Genomic DNA, 21,257 nt, shown 5'->3' with positions numbered 1-21,257 from the left:
GATTTTTTTAATGTAAACACGATGTTTACAAATGCTTCCGATATAGTCATCATGTATATTTCCCAACAAAAGAGCACGAAAATTAGGCGGCAATGTACAGGTTCAAGGTATACACATGGAAAAAGAGCGTGTATTGATTTTTTATACAAACATTTTAGCGCAGAGAACATTGAATTCTGTTGATTTCGGTTAACAGTTTCTTTGGTATTTTTTAACACAATTATATCGCGAATAATTTGATATTTCCTCTAAATTAATTTCAAATCAAACACACTGTATCTTTATCGTTACAGTCTTTTAGTTGAGTAATTATTGAAACAGTAATTGTACTGTTAATTGTGGGACAGTTTTGATTAAGTCGACAAAACCACACCTTCATCCAATAAAAAAATATACCATGTGAAGTTGAACAATAACGATTGGTTAAGGGCGTATCAAACGATCCAGTAATTATTTTTGATTGGTCAGAAGTAGTTTGCAGCAGAACCGTTGTGCATATCATTATCAGATAACTGTTTTAGGCATGACGCAATAAAGACAAATGAGGATGCCAACACTACACTTCACACTTTGATCTTAGCCAAAAGTCCGAGAAGCGATAATTGGTGGCATAAAGACACCTGCACCTGCTGACAGTTTGTAATTACACGGATTAACTTAAATGGGTACAAGTGTAAGCAGCTCGATTAATCTATATTTATCAATATTGTTCTTAGTAGACAATGGACAATGTGTTAATACAACTAATTGCCATGTATAATTTTCGCCACTTTACAGTATGTCACAAATGTTTAATATTTACTTCCGTTCGAATGCAAATACTGCTAATTTTATTATTGTATAATCTTATTAAATGCAACCCGAATGCCATTACAAGTTGGATTGCACATGAACATGCATATTACCATAATATCATGGACGCACCATCTTTAGAACCTCTTAATTTTTGACACGTCATTTTGACTTAAATATAATATTGAAAATAGTGAAACATATTTATAAGTACTGTATTTGATAAATCTACATGGCTGGCTATGTAAATCCTCTTTTGATCACAGATTTTAACAAGTTTCCAGCACATCCATATAATGTAAAACTATCAATGTCGCCCAAACAACGAGTACCTGCTTTCGAACCCTTCAGTGTACAACATTAAAAATAAATTAGTCACATATTTTGACCATGGTCACGTGACTTATTGCAGCAGCCGAAATGTGCCGATTGTCAAGCAAAGTTGAGAACAAAAATAAGACCATGTTTTTATAGTTTTTTAAGAAAAATCCTTTTACATTCTTAAAAGCATAAGAAATACAATGATTTTTACGTGTTTTATGATAAATCTACTTATTATACTTGTTTTTGACGCATTTTTGTTGTTTTCCCCTTACGTGAGAGTCGTAGTAAACAAATAACTTATTCAAAAAAACGGTGACATAGTGCTGGTGCGCGCATGCGAATACAATGTAAACAAATGAAGGGTCTGAGAAGAGATGAGGTTCGAGAAGAGGTACTTTAATGATAAATGTCACGCCGGTCATGTTAGCGTATATAAATACAAGTTTGATTGAGGTTTTTTTTAAATCCAGAAACTGTTGGGTAATACATGCTGTGTGTTTCGGTATTAGATGCCTTGTTTGGTAATGTGGTTACTTCAGTACCAGTGTATTCACGCATATACCTATTGTATACGATGACGTATAATGAAATGGTAACAAGCAAGAGTAAGATTAAATCAAGGCTAAATATTGACTGTTATAAAATATAAAATAAACGCACCTAATACCAAACTATTTTAATTTCGGCTAAGATGTTCGGTAATAGGTACCCCCGCTCTAGGTTGCATTACACTAAATCATTTTGTATCCCTTCGTGGTCCATTTGAAAGTAGTGCCTATTTCTAAAGAGTTCCTTTTCTCTTCGGTATTAAAAGCAATTTATCGATCGCACCCATGCTTTTTGTGACTATTTCCTGCACCCTGCGTGTGTCTGCAACATTTTGGCGCATTTCATTGGGGATTACGTTGAAAGATGAATATTTGGGGTGCGTTTATTAAAGTACGGGGCTTTTGTCGAAATTTCACTTTTGAAACTCTGTTTTCCGAGGGTGCTTGCCTTTGGGCGAATTCTACTTTCTTAGAAGTTGCGAGACCATATATTTTTTACTGCATTTATTGAAAGAGGACAGATTTATCTTTAAAATGATACCGGTCTAGCAAAATTTGATCTATAGGTGATACAAGAAAAATGCTTTGAAAGTTGGCAGTTTTATAATGGGACCCTATGGGAAATGGAATATTTGAAATATAACCTCTACATTGAATTTGTTTTAAGGAAATATTGGTATATTGTGACCTGCAGCTGAATCTGAATCAAAATTATCAGAAATATGAAGAGGCGATTCGTTACATTTTCATGCGTGCGTACGGACGAAAGAACAAGTGCTATGTTAAATGCCGCTAACTCCTTTAAGGCATACAACTGTTAACGGTTCCATTCATAAATAAATCAATATTTCCATCTAAAAAAATGAATGTCCTTACATATGGCCATTATTACACCTCTTGGACTGTTTTATGCGCACCGTTGATATTGTCAAAAAAGAAAATGGATACACACAACTAATTTAAAAGTAATTATTAAATAAATATTATTTTATAAAAGTACATGTTTTCAGTCTCCCTTCTAGAACTGAGTTAGTATGGCTACAAAATAAAATGTTCAAAAGTCCACTCGATGGATAGACATTGCTAAAGTTAAAACATTATAGCTTTGTTTAACCCTTTTCTTTTCTTTTAATCATCAACTGTCACATGATCCGCAAAATGGCTGCGCCCATGAAAGAAAAAGATATTAAAGTTTTTGTATTACTTATTATTGTTTGTCACTGTGTTTCGCTTCCATTGCCAGTGGTTATCAACACTTGGCCATTTACAAACGCTACTTTAGCAGGTATTAAATAAGGATAGCAGGTTTTCTTTTTTCCGATAGCTAATTTTTTATATTGTTGTTGTTGTTTGTAAATTAAAATACATTATGCTCGTAAACTTCAGAGTTTACTGTAAAAAAGTTGACCCACTGTTTACTGGATGAGTAAAAAAGAGCTTGACCATGCAAAGTTGCAGTGCAGATTTCTAGTAACTCCAATGTTGGAGAATGCTGCAGCTGCATGTGACCCTCACTCTCAGACCACAGGTGTTGGGTGCATGGCCAAGTCACTTTAACACTATCAATATGTCATAAAACAACATTTTTCATCATTTTGACCAAAAATAATTCTGACATAATATATATAATCCAGAAAAAAAATCAAAATGATGAAAATGTTGTTGATGACATATTCATTATTGATAGTGTTACAGTGACTTGGCAACTCGCCCAACATCTGTGTCTCAGACAAGCATTGACCAGCTGGAGGCCATTCAGAGTTCAGTGCTTTCCACTGGCCATTTAAGAGTCCCTCACCACGTGCTTAAATTTGGAAATCAGAGTCAACAGTGCACTTGACAGTTACCGATTAGTGTATTTTTTCAGTAATTGCATTAGCCATTCTTCAGATCAAAGTGATATTGACTTCGCCAATATTTTGAGAGCTGATTTACTATCATCTGTCAATAACATCAATAACATGAAACTTTTTACCCAACTTAAGCATTCCTAAAGGCAGATTGTTGTGTCGCATAATTGATGTATTTCATGTCGCATAATTGGTGTATTTCATGTATATTCCTTGTTCGGTGTAACTGAATACATAATATCTGTCTTCATGAAGAAATGCATAAATGGGCATCATATGTCGTCGTCAAATAAGACGAAAAAATGCACCAAGTTATGGCCCATGGCTGGGTTCACTAATTTGTTATGTCTATTGTAAGCACATGCAGCACTGTTAATTTGTGTATATTTTCGTGTTAAATGACAGGTGACAGTTAAACAAACGTGGTCTCGCTTAATTATTGGCATATATATGCACAAGATATGTAAGTCACACATAAAGCCATCCCGTATCAGGTAATTCAACTCATGTTAAAGTCAATCATCCAGACAGCCGTCACCCAATTTATTTGTCCATTATTGTATAAATTGGCATCTGCGTTGTATGAAGGACAGTCTTACTAAAACGGCCGAACATACAAGTCGCATTATTGCTGGCTTTCGCGGGATGGGCCCATTGCGGGCTTCGCATGTATCTTGTATTTGACAAACATTTTGAAAACGTTGTGTTGTGTTAATAAGCAGAAATAAAACACAAAGAAATCAGAAATGAACTTTGTTGGTTATTACTGTGTGATATCAACGAACAATGTGTAATTACGTGACACAGTACATTTTATGGTGCCGTGTACCATGGATACGACCGAAGTACGATCACAAGTGCGATCACGTGCCGAAAAAATGAAAACATCACAACCACAACGCGACATGAATTCAGGTCAGTTGTTTAAAACAATTATGGCAAACTTGGAGAGGGAATTTCAAAATTTATAAAGTAGAAAATGAAAGTAAAAGGCGTCATGACAACGAAATTTTTAAGAATTGTTTTAAAGAATTTTATGTAGTTAGATGTTAAAAATAATATTGTTGATAATAAATTATGTACGAACAAATTTTACAAGTATCAAAATCATACAGTTTTTCATTGATCTGTAGTTTTTCTAAAATATCGGGAAATTAAGAATAAAATAAATAAAAAAGAAAGTAAATTAAATTTACAGAATTTTCTGAGTTATAGAAATAATGAAATTAGAGGCGAACAAATCATTGAGAATATTTAAAGAATTTTGAATAAATTGTGTATGATTATAATATAGATTGTATACGAACGTGCGTTTTTTTGCGCACAAATCCATTTTAAATTGTTGGTATTTTTTGTAAAGTTCCATTTAATTAAAACGTACAAGGAAATAATAATATCTTATATAGTTTTGTTTATTATTTTAATAAAGAAACTTTGGCGGTGGTTTTATTTATTAATATAATAGAAAAAAACTCGGAAATGATACAAATATTCAAAGAATTTACCTAGTATTTTACATTGGCAGAATTAAGAATTTAGGAATTAAGATTATTTAAGACAGTTTTGTTTATTATTTTAATAAAGAAAATAAGGCGGGTTTTGTTTATTAGAATGATAAAGAAAATTAAAGAGGACGAATAGATAAAATTATTGGAAAATTTAAAAATAGTTTTCCGAATTGTAAAAGAAAGAAAATAGGAAATAAGAAAAATAATGTTGATTGCGAATATGAATAGGGCAGACACACATAAAAAAATTATGTAAATATGTATATACGTCATTGTGTTGATGCAAAGATAGGTAGGATATCGGTAATATTGAAGGTCTTGAGTAATTTTAAGTAAGAATTTAATGCGATCTGACACGTATAGCGCAGTGAAAATATAACGATATGTACGCATTAAATTTCTAGTATAATTGTTTAAGGGTTACAATTATATTTTATGAGCACGGCTGACTGATCAGCGTTCGGACATACCGAGCCCGAGGTTGTGATAACCTTAGCGTCATTATTATTTTTTTTTTTTTTTTTTTTTTTTTTTTTTTTTTATTAATCAGAGTTTATTTTCAGGTCCTACCGGCCCCTTCACGAGGTCTTTATGGTCCGACCTGCCCCTGTGACCTTTCAGGGGAAAAAGATTAATTTTGAGCCAAAGTAGGTCAAATTTACCCCGGCTTCCCGGGTATTCGCCAAAGATATAATTTAGATCCAAATATACCAGTGCACGGTGGCCAATGAGACCTTAATGTGCACTGGTAGTTGACAATTCAAAGACAAATTCTTGTCTGTGCGCAGCTCCACCAAAGGAGTGCAAGCAAGCAGCTCTGCCTTTATGGCCCCTCTCGCTGTCACCGGCTGTCGTCTTCATCCCCGAGACAGTTTCCCCAGTGCGTTGAGCGTACTGAGTACCGCTGTCCCGGGGTCCCTCTTTAAAGCCACCCCCTCGATGTTCTTGGGTGTATGTCAGGCCCAGGTCCGTCCCGTATGTCCCCCACACTGGTGGTCTCGCTGTCCCGCCGTCCCCGGCCCTCTACAGACGGGACCTCTGGCAGGTCCGGGCCGGCGAACTCTCGACGATAAACAGCGGGTGACAAGTCCGCTGCATCTTGGAGAAGACAGCAATCCCAGCAGTGTGGAAGACGTCCGGCTCGAGGGTGACGGACTCTGCTGGATTAGCAGAGCCACCCGCAGAAGTTCCCCTCTATAGTAAGAAAATCTTCTGCGGGCGACTCTCGCCTCGGTCGCGACGCGCACGCTCCAGCAGCTGACCGAGTAACCTTAGCGTCCTCATGAGTAAGAGAATTTATCCCTGTGCCATCGAAGCAAATTACGCTATAGACGAGTTAACGCGTGACGTCACACGCACCTGCAAAGTTTAGACTCCGCCCACTGGTTGGCAAAAAGAGGTGGAATTCATATAGGCGCATATAGAGAAGGTTGACATAATCATCGTTTTTATTGATAATCATGAACTGTATTAAATATAATTTTACTATTTATGTCTGAATAAAACATAAGCATGCGTGGAAATTCATTTTAGGAACGATTATGTTGTTGTTATTATTTGTTTTTACTAAAAACGAGCTCTGGAGTGGAACACTATCTACGAGCTCGGTATGTGGTTACCACAAAAATCTCTACTAAACGCATCTTCACGTCCATTTTAGATACAAAATTTCAGAAATGAAAATTCTTTTAGAATAAATTAAATTTAATGAAAGAACACAAATAAGGATGAAAACAAACAACAAATAGATCGCTTTTTGTTCGCAACATATAGTAACTGATTTTAACCTTAATATATCTGTACAAACTTGTTACACATCAAATAAATTCATAAATCTAATTGTTCTATTTAATTGTGCACACCAATTTTGACACTTGTTTCAGCATTTCTAACCTGGTGTTTAATTGCACCGTTGTTCGTCACAAGCATATTATCTCGTTATGATCGGAGACTGCCCAGACAATTACACAGAAAACATGCCGGTGTCATAAACATAGGGACCTATACTTTAATTGGGTCCCTGCATAGACCACATGTGGCAGACTTTATGATACCTCCATGTCATCTCTTGGCATATTGAGCAGTCATAATGAGCAAGCCAAATATTAAAGCCAAAATACGTAACATTTGCTTTAATAAATAATTTAACATATTTAAAAAAAGAAGATATTTGTCCGAAACGGATTAACAGGAACATGTGTATTTATATGTTAGCCAGTTTAATCATAATAATACAGTGCTTTATAACTTTAAATTTAAAATATTGTGCAATATTACTGCTACACAATTGATGTATTTAACGCGGCTACCGGCAAATGTAAACTCGGCAATTTAGTGTAAAGATTGTTCGTTCTTGCAGTGCACGTAACACCATCATGAAACCAAGCAATCACAATGGATACACACTATTTGCGTAAAATAAATATATATATTTATCATAAAATGCTAGATTGTTACATGTATCACTCCTTATTACTTGTTAAGAGATTTCAATAAACATGCAAAGACAGTTCAATTTGCACAAGATGCAGGTTTTATTTCCATTTGTATATTAAAATTCATTAATATTGTAATTCAATGGAAACGAAACGAAAATTCATTCTATGGAAAAGAAAATTACCACAACATTTAACGATTGTAATGTATTCCGTTTTGTATGGCTTTGTTTTATAATTGATTAAATGCGTCTTTTATAATACACTTTCGATCGCTGATGAACAATAACAATATCCACACCGTTTATAGTTATAATCAAATTAATATATGTTTTATAAGTTTTGAAATATCATTTTTAAAGTCTTACTATAAAAAAGAATACGGCTTATTTATTGTTTTGTTGTGTGGTATTGTCAATATTTAGTCTTCCGACCACGTTTACTCTGATGCTAATAACTCATTTGTATTTTTATGAAGAGGAAATTATATATATATGAATATACATTTATTGGTACTAAATATGATATATTTGCACTGTTGTTTAAGAGTTGTAAAGTTTAATTCGGATTTTTTATCGTTTAATTGACTTAACAAAAGCCCTTTATACATGCTTTACGTGACTGTAACCAATGTTTTTGCCAACCAGTCAGTGCGCATGCGCGGAAAATCCCGAATGTAAACAATAACAATTAACTCGTCTATAGACGAGTTAACGCGTGACGTCACGCGCACCTGCAAAGTTTAGACTCCGCCCACTGGTTGGCAAAAAGAGATGGAATTCATATAAGCGCATATAGAGACGGTGAACATAATCATCGATGTTATTGATAACCATGCACTATATCAAATATAATTTTATAAATAATATCTGAATTAAACATTAGCATGCAAGAAAATGCATTTTAGGAACGATTATATTAATATATTGTTGTTATTTGTTTTTACTAAAAACGAACTCGGGAGTTGAACACAATCTACGAGCTCGGTATGTGGTTACCACAAAGATCTCTCTACTTAGCAAATCATTTTAGAATAAAAAATCTCAGAAATGTTAATTCTTAAAGAATAAATTAAATTTAATGAAAGAACACAATTAAAACAACAAATAGATCGATTTTATGTACGCAACATATAGTTCTGATTCGAACCTTAATATGTCTGTAAAAACTTACCATGTTACACATTAAATAAATTCTCTCGATAAATAAAATTGTTTTTATTTAATTGTTCACACCAATTTTGACACTGTTTGTTTCATCATTTTTAACCCGGTGTTTAATTGCATCTTTGTTCATCGCAATCAGATTATCTTGTTATGATCGGATACTGTCCAGACAATTACAAATTAAACAATGGTGTCATAAACCCAGTGACCTATACTTAGGGTGCCTGCGTAAACCAAATGTGGCAGAAGATTTTATGGTCATTAAACACAATTTATGATACCTCCTTGTCATCTCTTGGCATATTGCCCAGTCATTTCAGCCAAATTTTAAAGCCAACATACGTAACAGTTGCTTTAATAAAATATGTTGACATATTTTAAAAAAATGAAGATATCAGTCCGAAATAGATTAGCAGGATTAAGTGTATATATAATAGCCAGTTTAATCATAATATACAGTGTTTAATGTCTATAAATATAAAATTGTGTGCAATTTTGCTTCAATACAATTAATGTATTTAACGATTACCGGCAAATATAAAATCGGCAATTACCGTAAACATTGTACATTACAGCAGTGCATGAAACATCATCATGAAAACAAGCAATCACAAATACTTGCCTAAACTTAATTAAATATATAGTGTTATTTATCATAAAATGCTTGATTGTTACATGTATCACTCCTTATCACAAAGTAAAGAGATTTCAATATACATGCAAAGACAGTTCAATTGGCACATTGTGCAGGTTTTTTTCCATTTGTATGCTTTACATTATTAATAATAATTATTGTCATTCAATGGAAACGAAATGAAAATTCATTCAATGGAAAAGAAAATTACAAAATTTAACAATTGTTATGTATTCCGCTTTTTAGGGCTTTGTTTTATTATTGATTAAATGCCCCTCTTACACATTCGACCGCTGATGAACAATAACAATATCCACACCACTTAGAATTATGATCAATAAATATCTGTTTCATTATTTGTATATATCATTTATAAAAGTCTTACTATAAGAAAGAATACGGCTTATTTATTTGTTCTGTTTTGTGGAATTTTCAGTATTTAGTCTTTCGATCACTTTTACTCTGATGCTAATAACTAATTCGTATTTTTATAAAGACGAAAATATATTTATGAATAAAAATTTATTGGTATTAAATATGATTTATTTGCGCTATTATTTAAGAGATTTGATGTTTATTTCGGATTATTTTATCGTTTTATTGACTAAACAAAAGTCCTTTATACATGTTTTACATTACTGTAACCAGTGTTTTTGCCAACCAGTCAGTGCGCATGCGCTGAAAATCCCGAATGTAAACAATAACAATTAACTCGACAGAAGATGCGATGTCGCATAAGAATTATTTGAGTAGTTCGATTAGTAGCAAAGACCTGAATTTTGAAGTATACCGATACGTGTTCTTATATTATGAATGCATATATATAAAAGTCTACCTTGTCATATTTGCGCATTTTTACAAGTGCACAGGTCAAACATGTCAATAAATCTATGCCCAACGGCAAAACTATAGTGATAAAGACGAGGTTTATGAAACCATGATATGAACAGGTACGTCTATCATTACCCATTACTCTAGGTCAATAAAGTGGCGCGCGCCTGTCAAAAATTTACCGGCTGCACGTGCGTAAAATGATTATGCCTAAGGCGGTACACAAGTCATATTAAGTAAATGGCTTGTCAGATGTCAAACTGTCATGTACTTATCCGAAGTATGTTTTGAGGAATTGACTAATATTTTTTTCGTTGTAAAGAATTTATTTTTTTGAATAAGATATCACAGTAAGTTGTCATGACGATATTTAACAATAACTAAGGGGATATTTATAAATGTTTGCCATGATTTTGAACAACTGATACTTGTATCACCACGACGCAGATAAAAATATCGAGATTTGAAGACAACGCCGAAGAAGAGCGACTTCGCGAGACAACGCTTCCACAACGAATAGAAGAAACAAACAACATAATTAGAATGGAACATCACGGCGTTTACTCTCAAAGTGAATACCTGGTTCTATCGCTAAAAGAAGACAAACGCCAGAAGATTTCGAAGGACAACAAGTGACGCAACACTGGACACAATACTTGTGACGTTAAACACTATAGAGTAGATGCAGCCGTTCAACTGTTTGACGTGCGTAGATAACGCATTTGGAATGATACTTCCGAGGCCTAAGACATCAAGGAGAACACTGCTATAGTTAATACCTCGTGAGCATTATGGCCAATAGAAGATCTTAATGTCCCAAGAGAAATGAAGACGCTGGAACCAAGAACAAAAGTACAATCAACAACAACAGAAACAACAATGCGATCACAAAGGTTTTAACATACGTCACAATTGATAAGCAACGCGGTACGCATCAACACCATATCCAGAGACAATATCACGATGGATTCAACAACAGAAACAACGACGTGATGACGGCTGGTTCAGCGACAAAAACAACAGAAACCACGATGACATATCCAGCCTCGATGTGAACCTTGATACGCAGATGAGTGCAACCGACCACGTGCGATTTGCCTACACAGCTTGGCGATAGATAGAGCTTCTTCACGACAGCAATGGTAGATAACATCACCCATGAATCAACATAGACAGAAAACAACAAACCAAGACATCTACTTGACAGCAACAGGTACATATTCAACCCGGGCAATACCTTCTTCGAATGGACAGCACAGGAGGTCACTAGTCAAACAACACCTGTAGTGTTACGTGGACAATCGATCAACGTCATTTAACATTGATACATGATATTGTAAGACACTTGTCATTCAGGATTTGATCTTTCTAAAGATTTTAAATCATACAATATAAAATCTTTCTTTAATGAAAATGAGGTGTCGATAAAATGTACTGTGTCACGTAATTACACATTGTTCGTTGATATCACACAGTAATAACCAACAAAGTTCATTTCTGATTTCTTTGCGTTTTATTTCTGCTTATTAACACAACACAACGTTTCCAAAATGTTTGTCAAATACAAGATACATGCGAAGCCCGCAATGGGCCAATCCCGCGAAAGCCAGCAATAATGCGACTTGTATGTTCGGCCGTTTTAGTAAGACTGTCCTTCATACAACGCAGATGCCAATTTATACAATAATGGACAAATAAATTGGGTGACGGCTGTCTGGATGATTGACTTTAACATGAGTTGAATTACCTGATACGGGATGGCTTTATGTGTGACTTACATATCTTGTGCATATATATGCCAATAATTAAGCGAGACCACGTTTGTTTAACTGTCACCTGTCATTTAACACGAAAATATACACAAATTAACAGTGCTGCATGTGCTTACAATAGACATAACAAATTAGTGAACCCAGCCATGGGCCATAACTTGGTGCATTTTTTCGTCTAATTTGACGACGACATATGATGCCCATTTATGCATTTCTTCATGAAGACAGATATTATGTATTCAGTTACACCGAACAAGGAATATACATGAAATACACCAATTTTATCCCATTTTCACCGCGACATTGACGGTATAACACGTTGTGGAATATACTTGCTTGTATTCAACACTGTGGAATATACCTGTCGCGTGCACGGACTACTTTTTAAATGACGTCATGCGATATGCGCTAAAATTAGGTCGATATTGTTTGGTTCATTGATCGAATTTTAAGGTCACCCATTAAAAGAAAATGTGCATATTTTGCAGAAAAAAATATATATGACATATTCACCAAAAGAAATGTTGAAATAAAATATAAAATTACACGATTTTTGTTTTGTTATTTTTTTATTTATATTTACTTTACCACTGAATGATTTTTCATAAGAAACAAAGTCGACACAACTTGAGCTTCAAAATTATACGACATTATATTATTTAGTGTAATGTGCATTGTTTATAACCAAAGCATATACTTTTGACATTTAACTTAAATATTAAGAATGTACAACAAGCCATACACATATCGCACAGTTCATAAATAATCTGCTATGTTTGCTTTCCTATTTAATTCACGTTAGGCATAGAACTGTGTAAAGTATAAGATGGTAAAAATAGCACCACACTGGAATTGGGAACGTCCCATTTTTTACACGGGTATTTTCTACTCATTTATCTGTTGTGTACTGGAATGTTTTCCATTCTTTGTGTATTTATATATTAAATTATTTTCTCGTACAATAAGTGTATTTACCATAGATAAATAAAACATTGTGCAAGTTTAAACATAATTATGTTTGTATGCAGAAATCTGCAAATGCAACCGAGTTTACCAACGGCTATTATTAGATAATCTGCTCCGGTTCATTTGAACAGCAGAAATGTAGAGTAAATGACGTAGCGTGTGACGAAGAAGAAAGTTTATCGCGTTCATAAACTCATTTGAATAAAGTGATAGAATGGCATAAGGGTCTTTATTTAACTATGCTAAAATAATTATTAATGACCCTAGATGCAAAATCGTCAATTATTGAGTTAAATGGATTATTAGATGGATTTTAAAGGATAACTAAAGGTAAGATACTAGTTCTTACGTGTTTTGATTTTTGTTTGTACTTTTGTCGTTCCCTGTTCTCGGGGAAATGATTTTAACATAGGCGCCATTGATGCATCGGATCACACACGGCATACCCATAACATTATATAAAAAACACGTTCTGCGCGTCCTTAAATTCATCGTCCGAAGTCTGAAAACGTATTGCCCTGTATATTTTGTCAAATAAAGTGTCAGTCGCTGCAATTGTCTGTTTACTCGTCAAAATTGTCAAGGTCTTCGATAGCTAAAGAAACTTCAGCGTACAGTTTATTTAGTATTGACAGACCTGTACAAAGTCGCGCCAGTCAAAAATCATAAAAAGCGACATTTAAAGTTATGGTAGCCAGAACTAGGTCGTCGATGGTGTACATGTATGTTGACATCGACAGCATTTTGTCAGGAGCAATCGCCGCCATATTGGATTTTGATCATTTTCTTTCGAAAATAAAATAAATTATAGTAAAGTAAAATCTTCTTTTCGCGGTCGTAATGTGTTAAAATTCGCATACTGCGTAAAATAGAATGTAGGCATATGGTGATATTTTTACTTGTTTTACAGTTTGTGTGTGAATTTTTTAAAGACTATTTTGCGTACCAGAACAAATACATGTATATCACTACGCATGGTTACATTTGTTAGATTTTAAGCGCTTTTATGACTGAATTAAAATTATTGTTAAGGTTATTAGATCTATTTATGTTAAATGTCACGTTGAAAAAATCAAATGGGATAAATAGAATACTAGGATTAGCGTTGAATACAGAGAAGTTTATGTTGCTCGGCTCGAACACCGAAAGCGCTCGCCAAGGCTCGCGCTTCCGGCGTTCTAAGCCTCGCAACATAAACTTCTCTGTATTCAACGCTAACCTAGTATTCTCTATATGCGACATGAAATACATCAATTATGCGACAGTTGTTGTATTGGAATATCGATATAAGCCAATGAGAGCCTGAGCGCATGCATTCCAAAAGCGAAAGCACTTGTAGACATTCAATACATCCTTGTGGAAATAGTGCATTTCATGCATATAAATGTTGTCATATCATTTATTCGACCGGTAAAGCAATTTTACCAACCACTGTTTGATTATACACAACTATAAATGTTTTGTTGAATTCTCAGATTAGTATATATAATTTGTAATCCGAACTCGCTTCAGAATTTTAATATTAACGCAACATAAATTAATTCTAGCTTAAAATAAACAGTGCTTCTTGTATTTCTTATTGTTTCTTTGTCTCAATAAAAAGTGCACAAATACTTTGCAGACTTATACAACGTCATGTGAAAAGAGTGGGTGTATTTATTGTTGTTTAAAAACACAAACAGCACGTCAGGCCACATACTTGTGTTCTGAGGGAAAACCCACGTCCAGATTGGACATTATTTCATCAAATCTTTAAATAGTCACATATGCAAAAATTCATTTGTTACTTCAGAAAACAAAATGAATATTTGTGTTTAGGAAATTCTTGACTACTTTTATCGTCCATATTAACAAGAATTTAATTTAAAAAAGGAATATATGGGATATGCGACGGGAAAAGAAGTAAGTATTCGGCAATTGATAATCCAGATGAAACGGATGCATTGGGAAACTGATTGAATGAGGACTATGCGTATCTATACTTGAAAGTATTAAATGATTTACAAAATATTGTAAACCATGAATGTATAGCTATTTTTTCTTGAAGAGTCATAATGCACCAAATAATGTAATAAGTAAATGTTAAAAAAATGAGCGTATGTAGGGAGCTGCCCTCCCTATCCCACCCCTAAGGGCCACGGGGCATCTGACAAATATCCTGTGCAAAGCACTGGAGTTGACAGGTGATAGCTGACGTGAATGGTAGCCCCTCAAAAAAGACATAAAAAAGCTAAGGCTACTATGATGTACCTCACCATTGTAACAACCTTATTGATTATTCATCTGAACCCTACCGCCGTCCTACTATAACATACACAAGAGGCAGCAGCAGCAGGTACATTTATACAGTCTGAAGAACGGACTACCTCAGACTCTCAACAACAAGACTGGAATCATCAAACCACCTTGTGACAGCTGCCAGCCTTGGAGGGTTCATGAAAGGGAGGGCGACGAAATAGGCTACTAATGACTTTGTACATAGTTTGAAAAAACTTGTAACTGTGCCAGGCCAAGACTCTTGAATGTTTCTTGTTTGGCAATGCCCCAGAGAGATATCTTGAACAATATATGAAGAAGAACTCCAGCGACAATGCAATGTCAATTTTGTACTGACTTTAAATTAAATTTTATCTAATAATAAAACATAACTGAATGAATGCAGTATTTGTACCAGAGTTCTTGAAACCATGCATATAGGCATACATATGCATTTAATTTAACAAAGTATACTTTAGATTTTAATGTCATGCTTAAAAAATAAAAAATAAGTAATTCAAATTCAGTTATGATGGTAAAATTACAAGAGTACAAAAGTAAGACAGTTTCATACCCTGAACACTCACAAGAAACTCCGTCTTCATGTATTAACAATATAGATGTGACATCACTGCCTTTGTCCAATCACTATTAGTATTTGTCCAATCACTATTAGTATTTGCCCAATCACTATTAGTATTTGTCCAATCACTATTAGTATTTGTCCAATCACTATTAGTATTTATCCAATCACTATTAGTATTTGTCCAATCACTATTAGTGTTTGTCCAATCACTATTCGTATTTGTTCAATCACTATTAGTATTTGTCCAATCACTATTAGTATTTGTCCGATCACTATTAGTATTTGTCCAATCACTATTAGTATTTGTCCAATCACTATTAGTATTTGTCCAATCACTATTAGTATTTGTCCAATCACTATTAGTATTTGTCCAATCACTATTAGTATTTGTCCAATCACTATTAGTATTTGTCCAATCACTATTAGTATTTGTCCAATCACTGTTAGTATTTGTCCAATCGCTATTAGTAGTTGTTCAATCACTATTAGTATTTGTTCAATCACTATTAGTAGTTGTCCAATCACTATTAGTAGTTGTCCAATCACTATTAGTAGTTGTCCAATCACTATTAGTAGTTGTCCAGTCACTATTAGTATTTGTCCAATCACTATTAGTATTTGTCCAATCACTTAGTATTTGTCCAATCACTATTAGTATTTGTCCAATCACTATTATTATTTGTTCAATCACTATTAGTAGTTGTTCAATCACTATTAGTATTTGTCCAATCACTATTAGTATTTGTCCAATCACTATTAGAATTTGTTCAATCACTATTAGTATATGTTCAATCACTATTAGTATTTGTCCAATCACTATTATTATTTGTTTAATCACTATTAGTATTTGTCCAATCACTATAAGTATTTGTCCAATCACTATTAGTATTTGTTCAATCACTTTTAGTATATGTTCAATCACTATTAGTAGTTGTTCAATCACTATTAGTATTTGTCCAATCACTATTAGTATTTGTCCAATCACTATTAGTATTTGTCCAATCACTATTAGTATTTGTCCAATCACTATTAGTATTTGTTCAATCACTATTAGTAGTTGTTCAATCACTATTAGTATTTGTCCAATCACTATTAGTATTTGTTAGTACGCTTCCTCATAGGCCTGCACTATGATTTTGTCCTCAGAAGAATGAAATAATTTCAAAACCTGTATAATTTCTTGTATATTTATAAAAAAATAATTTTAATTATGAACTTTACATTGTATAAATTTCTAACACTTGAATTATTGTTGTTTAACAAGAACTTTGTATGTGCAATAAAATCATTACCTGTAATGCATGTACTTATGTTGTCAATTTGTTTTGATTTTAACCTCAAAATATGTATAAAAGCATTAACATTATTCATCAAATCAGCTTCCTTTTTTTAATTGATATAAATGTTGCCAAAGTGAGTGTATGAAAATAGTCCAACCAATATTCAGTAATCAGTATAATAATTTTGCAAATTGTTAGTTGAAGAATCTCATGCACTTGTTTCTGTAAAATGAAAGTATTACTTAAGAAGTAACCATTATACAAAAATGATTTAGCACACAAGTTAGTTAGTGACACCTGCTAAAAACAGGTCCTTAGTTTACTTGTGTTTTTGTATATAATACAACCTTATGTGCTTCTTTGTGCATATTTATCTCTTATATCTTTGTAATTTATTATGTTACGGGATAATGCTGATGGATACCTGCTTTTCCTGCTTATCTTTTGTATTAAAACATTGTATTGCTTCTTGCTTAAGTTAACATAAATATTGCAAATAAACTACTGAACCCTACACTACCAATATGGAAAACAAAAATACAAAAAGAGTATATCAAATAGCTGAACACATGTACAATTCGGTCTGAAATTGTGTTCATCTGTTAAGGGAATAATTGAAAACCAAATAAGACCCTGATTAAAAGTTATTATGGTAGTAGATTATGTTTTGTTATAAATTGTATATACTCTAAGACATATATTCAAAAGGAATAATTTATAAGATGTTAAATTAGATCTTTCTGGTCTAAAATGATCATACTCTTTTTGCACATTTGGTAAACAAGACATAGCTTTTAATGCCCCCAGAGGGGGTATATTGATTATGGCCTGTTTGTCTGTCACTCTGTCATTCCGTCCCAAAACTTTAACCTTGGTAATAACTTTTGCAATATTGAAGATAGCAACTTGATATTTGGCATGAATGTGTATATCATGGAGCTGCACATTTTGAGTGGTGAAAGGTCAAGGTCATCCTTCAAGGTCAAAGGTCAAATATATGGCTTCAAAGAAGCGCAGAAGGGGGCATTGTGTTTCTGACGAACACATATCTTCTTAGCCCTAACCTGCAGGTCAGAATATTTGCCCCATCCATAAGGGTAATCTTGATTGTTTTTCCCTATCCCTTCCCTTCAAAATTACAAATTATATAAGGCTCTATCAACGTCTCATGACACAAAATGTTTACATTTCCAATGTGGCATTTTAACAAAATGGACTAAAAAACCACTTCAAGATTGCCCAAAAATCAGTTCATCAGAGCTTGATAGGCTTAAAAATGGTCACAAGAAATTAGTTGTTCCAACTTAGTTGAACACATTTTGGACAATTAAGACTGGTCTATAAAATGTTGTAAAACTTGCCCATTAAGTTGTTGAAACTTAACCATTGATTTTGTTGGTTCAGGGTTTTACCTTAACATTTCAGAGTCCACAGGGCTGAAGGCTCAGGGGGTTGATACTTACGGGTACCTCTTGATAACCATGGGAGTCATGGGAATCAAATTCAGTTGTTTTGTCTTTATTTATATAAATAAGTCGCGTTCTATGAAATCTGGGCGTAATGCATGTGCGTTAAGTGTCGTCCCAGATTAGCCTGTGCAGTCCACACAGGCTAATCAGGGACGACACTTTCCGCCTAAACTTGATTTTCGGTAAAGAGGGACTTCCTTGAAACTAAAAATACCATAAAAGAGGAAAGTGTCGTCCCCGATTAGCCTGGGGCGACACTTTACGCACATGCATTAAGCCCAGTTTTCTCAGAACGCGGCTCAAATATTCAGTATGTTTTGAATTGGTTTAATAGATAAGAAATGTTTATTATTTTATTCATTACATTGTTATATGATACACAAAAATAACACTCAAAAGTGTCAACAGGAGATGCATGTTTAAATTAAGGATGTGTCTTGAATGACAAATTAGAGTTTTTGAAATGGAGTCCTGTAAATCCATATTGGTTTTGTTAAGTCAACTATTTATCTTGCACCTTCAGCATGGCAAATGCTCAGCAACAACCGGACAGCTGTGGACGCAGTAGAGGCTGGGTGCACTGAGTGTGAGTTGGAGCGATGTGATGGGAGTGTCGGCTGGGGAAGTAACCCTGATGAGGCAGGGGAGACTACTTTGGATGCTATGATTATGGATGGGTAACATTTGGCTAAAGCTTGGACGAATTTTATTAAGTTAATTTTTACTGTATCATATTTTAGTAAGGGCAAATAAATATTATCTACGTAATTTTATTGCAGTCTTGATGTCTATAAATTCAAGTTAGTTTAGGTAATATTTCATAATATCTGGAATTTCTACGAACAAGTTGTAGGTATGAATGTGTAAGCCTTCATCTTCAGGAAAGAAAAAGAATAATACACAAATTGCTGTGATGTAATATATAATATTACATTAATACATTTAGACTTGCTTTAGTTGCGAAAATGTAACCACTTAAAGTGCACTTTATGTTCTTCATCAAACAGCATTACACATGATGTTGGTGCTGTTGGTGCCATCAGGCTGGTGAAGACAGCCATCTCTGTGGCCCGTGCTGTGATGGAGAGGACCACACACACACTACTGGTGGGCGATCAAGGTTAGTTCTACTGTTATGTTTTAACCCTTTGCATGCTGGGAAATTTGTCGTCTGCTAAAATGTTGTCTGCAGAATTTCTAAAATTAGCATTTTTTTCGATTTTTTTCAAAGTATACTATCAGAATAGCCAACAGTTTGGATCCTGATGAGACACCACATTCTGTGGCTTCTCATCTGTATCCAAACTGTTTGCAAAGGCCTTCAAAATTCTGTTCCAGCACTAAAAGAGTTAAGGGGTCCATTTACAGATTTGCAAAATGGTAATACATTTTAAGGGCTCTGTTCACAGAATTGCCATGGCTACAAGCATAATTAAATTGGTGACTACTACACACGTTTTAATGATCATTTCTTTGTTTGTGAAAGCATAAAAAAGACATACTTATTTAATGTTTTAATGCATTATAATTTATTATTTGGGAAATATGTTCATTACTAACATAGCATGAAAAATATTATTTGTTCTTAAACCTTAATTGTGCACTGGTTGCACATTAGATTTGGTCCCAAAGGACCTGGTTTAAAATCCCTACAAAGGCAATTTGCCAAACAGTATCCAGAATGATATTACAACAATATAAACTACGGTATTCTAAGTAGATTTAATAGATTTTATAATTCAGAATACTTTGAACAGATCTCTTTAGTTACATGTACAATTTCGGTTTAGTTGCAAGTAGTTTAAGAGAGATTTTCTGTTCATTTTGTTACAAACAAAACAAAACAAATTGCATAATCTGACGATGTTCTAGTTTATAACAATTAATTATATACAAAATGTTGCTTGACTCCTTCCTAAAATTAAGAATATAAAGGTAGGTTTAATATCAAAATAAATAACTTACTTTCAATCCTAAAATAGTCTTCTATTTTGATTTTAATGTGCACATAATAAACTAAGTGTGTGTGTGGGGGGGGGGGATTTGTTATGCCCTACCATCTCAGGGCCTTTACAGAAACATTTCTAAAGTCCTAACATCCGTCCATAAGATGTTAACAAAAATTTACAAATTTTGTATAGGGTCAATAATCCTTCCTACACAGCTTTTATTCTATCAACACACCAACATCATCCTTTCTCATTTTGACTTTTGACCTTGCTATTGGCCTTCATTTTGAGTAAGAATAGTTCAAAAAGTCTAAATTTTTGGTTAAGCCAAATTAAAGCATTTTGTTGAACATCAATAATGCCTTTAACAAAGCTTTGATACTTTTACCATGGATTTTTGTTATGAATACTCTCAGTTAACCCACATCAATGGAACTTATTGCGACCTTGACATTTACCTTAGTCTATACTGCGACTTGACCCTTTGTATGCTGGGAAATGTGTCGTCTGCTAAAATGTCGTCTGCAGAATTTCTAAAATAAGCATTTTCTTCTTTTTTTTTCAAAGAATACTATCAGAATAGCAAACAGTTTGGATCGTGATGAGACGCCACGTTCTGTGGCGTCTCATCTGGATCCAAACTGTTTGCAAAGGCCTTTAAAATTCGGTTCCCGCACTGAAAGGGTTAATTAGAAGGTAAAAATTATATTCCTGCTCATATTGGCTGTTCCCTTAACATCAATACATCTGATACCGCGCGAAAATGAAAGTGAAACTCTGTTAACAATTGCCGGTACACTGCGTTCGCATGTAAATAAATCGTCTGCATTATTTAATTTCTTATACACGAACTGAAAGATTAAATGACATAATACTAGAATGATAATGAAA

At 33.8% G+C, this 21,257-nt stretch overlaps 2 protein-coding genes across 2 annotated transcripts in view; one reads left to right on the top strand and one right to left on the bottom strand.

The window, feature by feature from the left end:
• The window catches only part of LOC127880031 (39S ribosomal protein L22, mitochondrial-like), a 28,601-nt gene extending 25,948 nt beyond the window's left edge, over positions 1-2,653 (bottom strand). The window contains exon 1 of the mRNA XM_052427244.1: positions 2,541-2,653. Coding sequence (XP_052283204.1) covers positions 2,541-2,550 — 10 coding nt within the window. The 5' untranslated portion in view covers positions 2,551-2,653. The remainder of the gene's footprint in view (positions 1-2,540) is intronic.
• A 150-nt stretch (positions 2,654-2,803) lies between these two features.
• Positions 2,804-21,257, top strand: part of LOC127880030 (N(4)-(Beta-N-acetylglucosaminyl)-L-asparaginase-like) — a 33,471-nt gene continuing 15,017 nt past the window's right edge. Inside the window, exons 1-3 of the mRNA XM_052427243.1 lie at positions 2,804-2,949; positions 18,941-19,094; positions 19,425-19,537. Coding sequence (XP_052283203.1) covers positions 2,811-2,949; positions 18,941-19,094; positions 19,425-19,537 — 406 coding nt within the window. The 5' untranslated portion in view covers positions 2,804-2,810. The remainder of the gene's footprint in view (positions 2,950-18,940; positions 19,095-19,424; positions 19,538-21,257) is intronic.

The sequence above is a fragment of the Dreissena polymorpha genome, chromosome 4, assembly GCF_020536995.1.
Source record: "Dreissena polymorpha isolate Duluth1 chromosome 4, UMN_Dpol_1.0, whole genome shotgun sequence".
NCBI classification, from domain to species: domain Eukaryota; kingdom Metazoa; phylum Mollusca; class Bivalvia; order Myida; family Dreissenidae; genus Dreissena; species Dreissena polymorpha.
The sequence above is the reverse complement of the archived record's forward strand: the minus strand, read 5'-3'. Positions and strand labels throughout refer to the sequence as shown.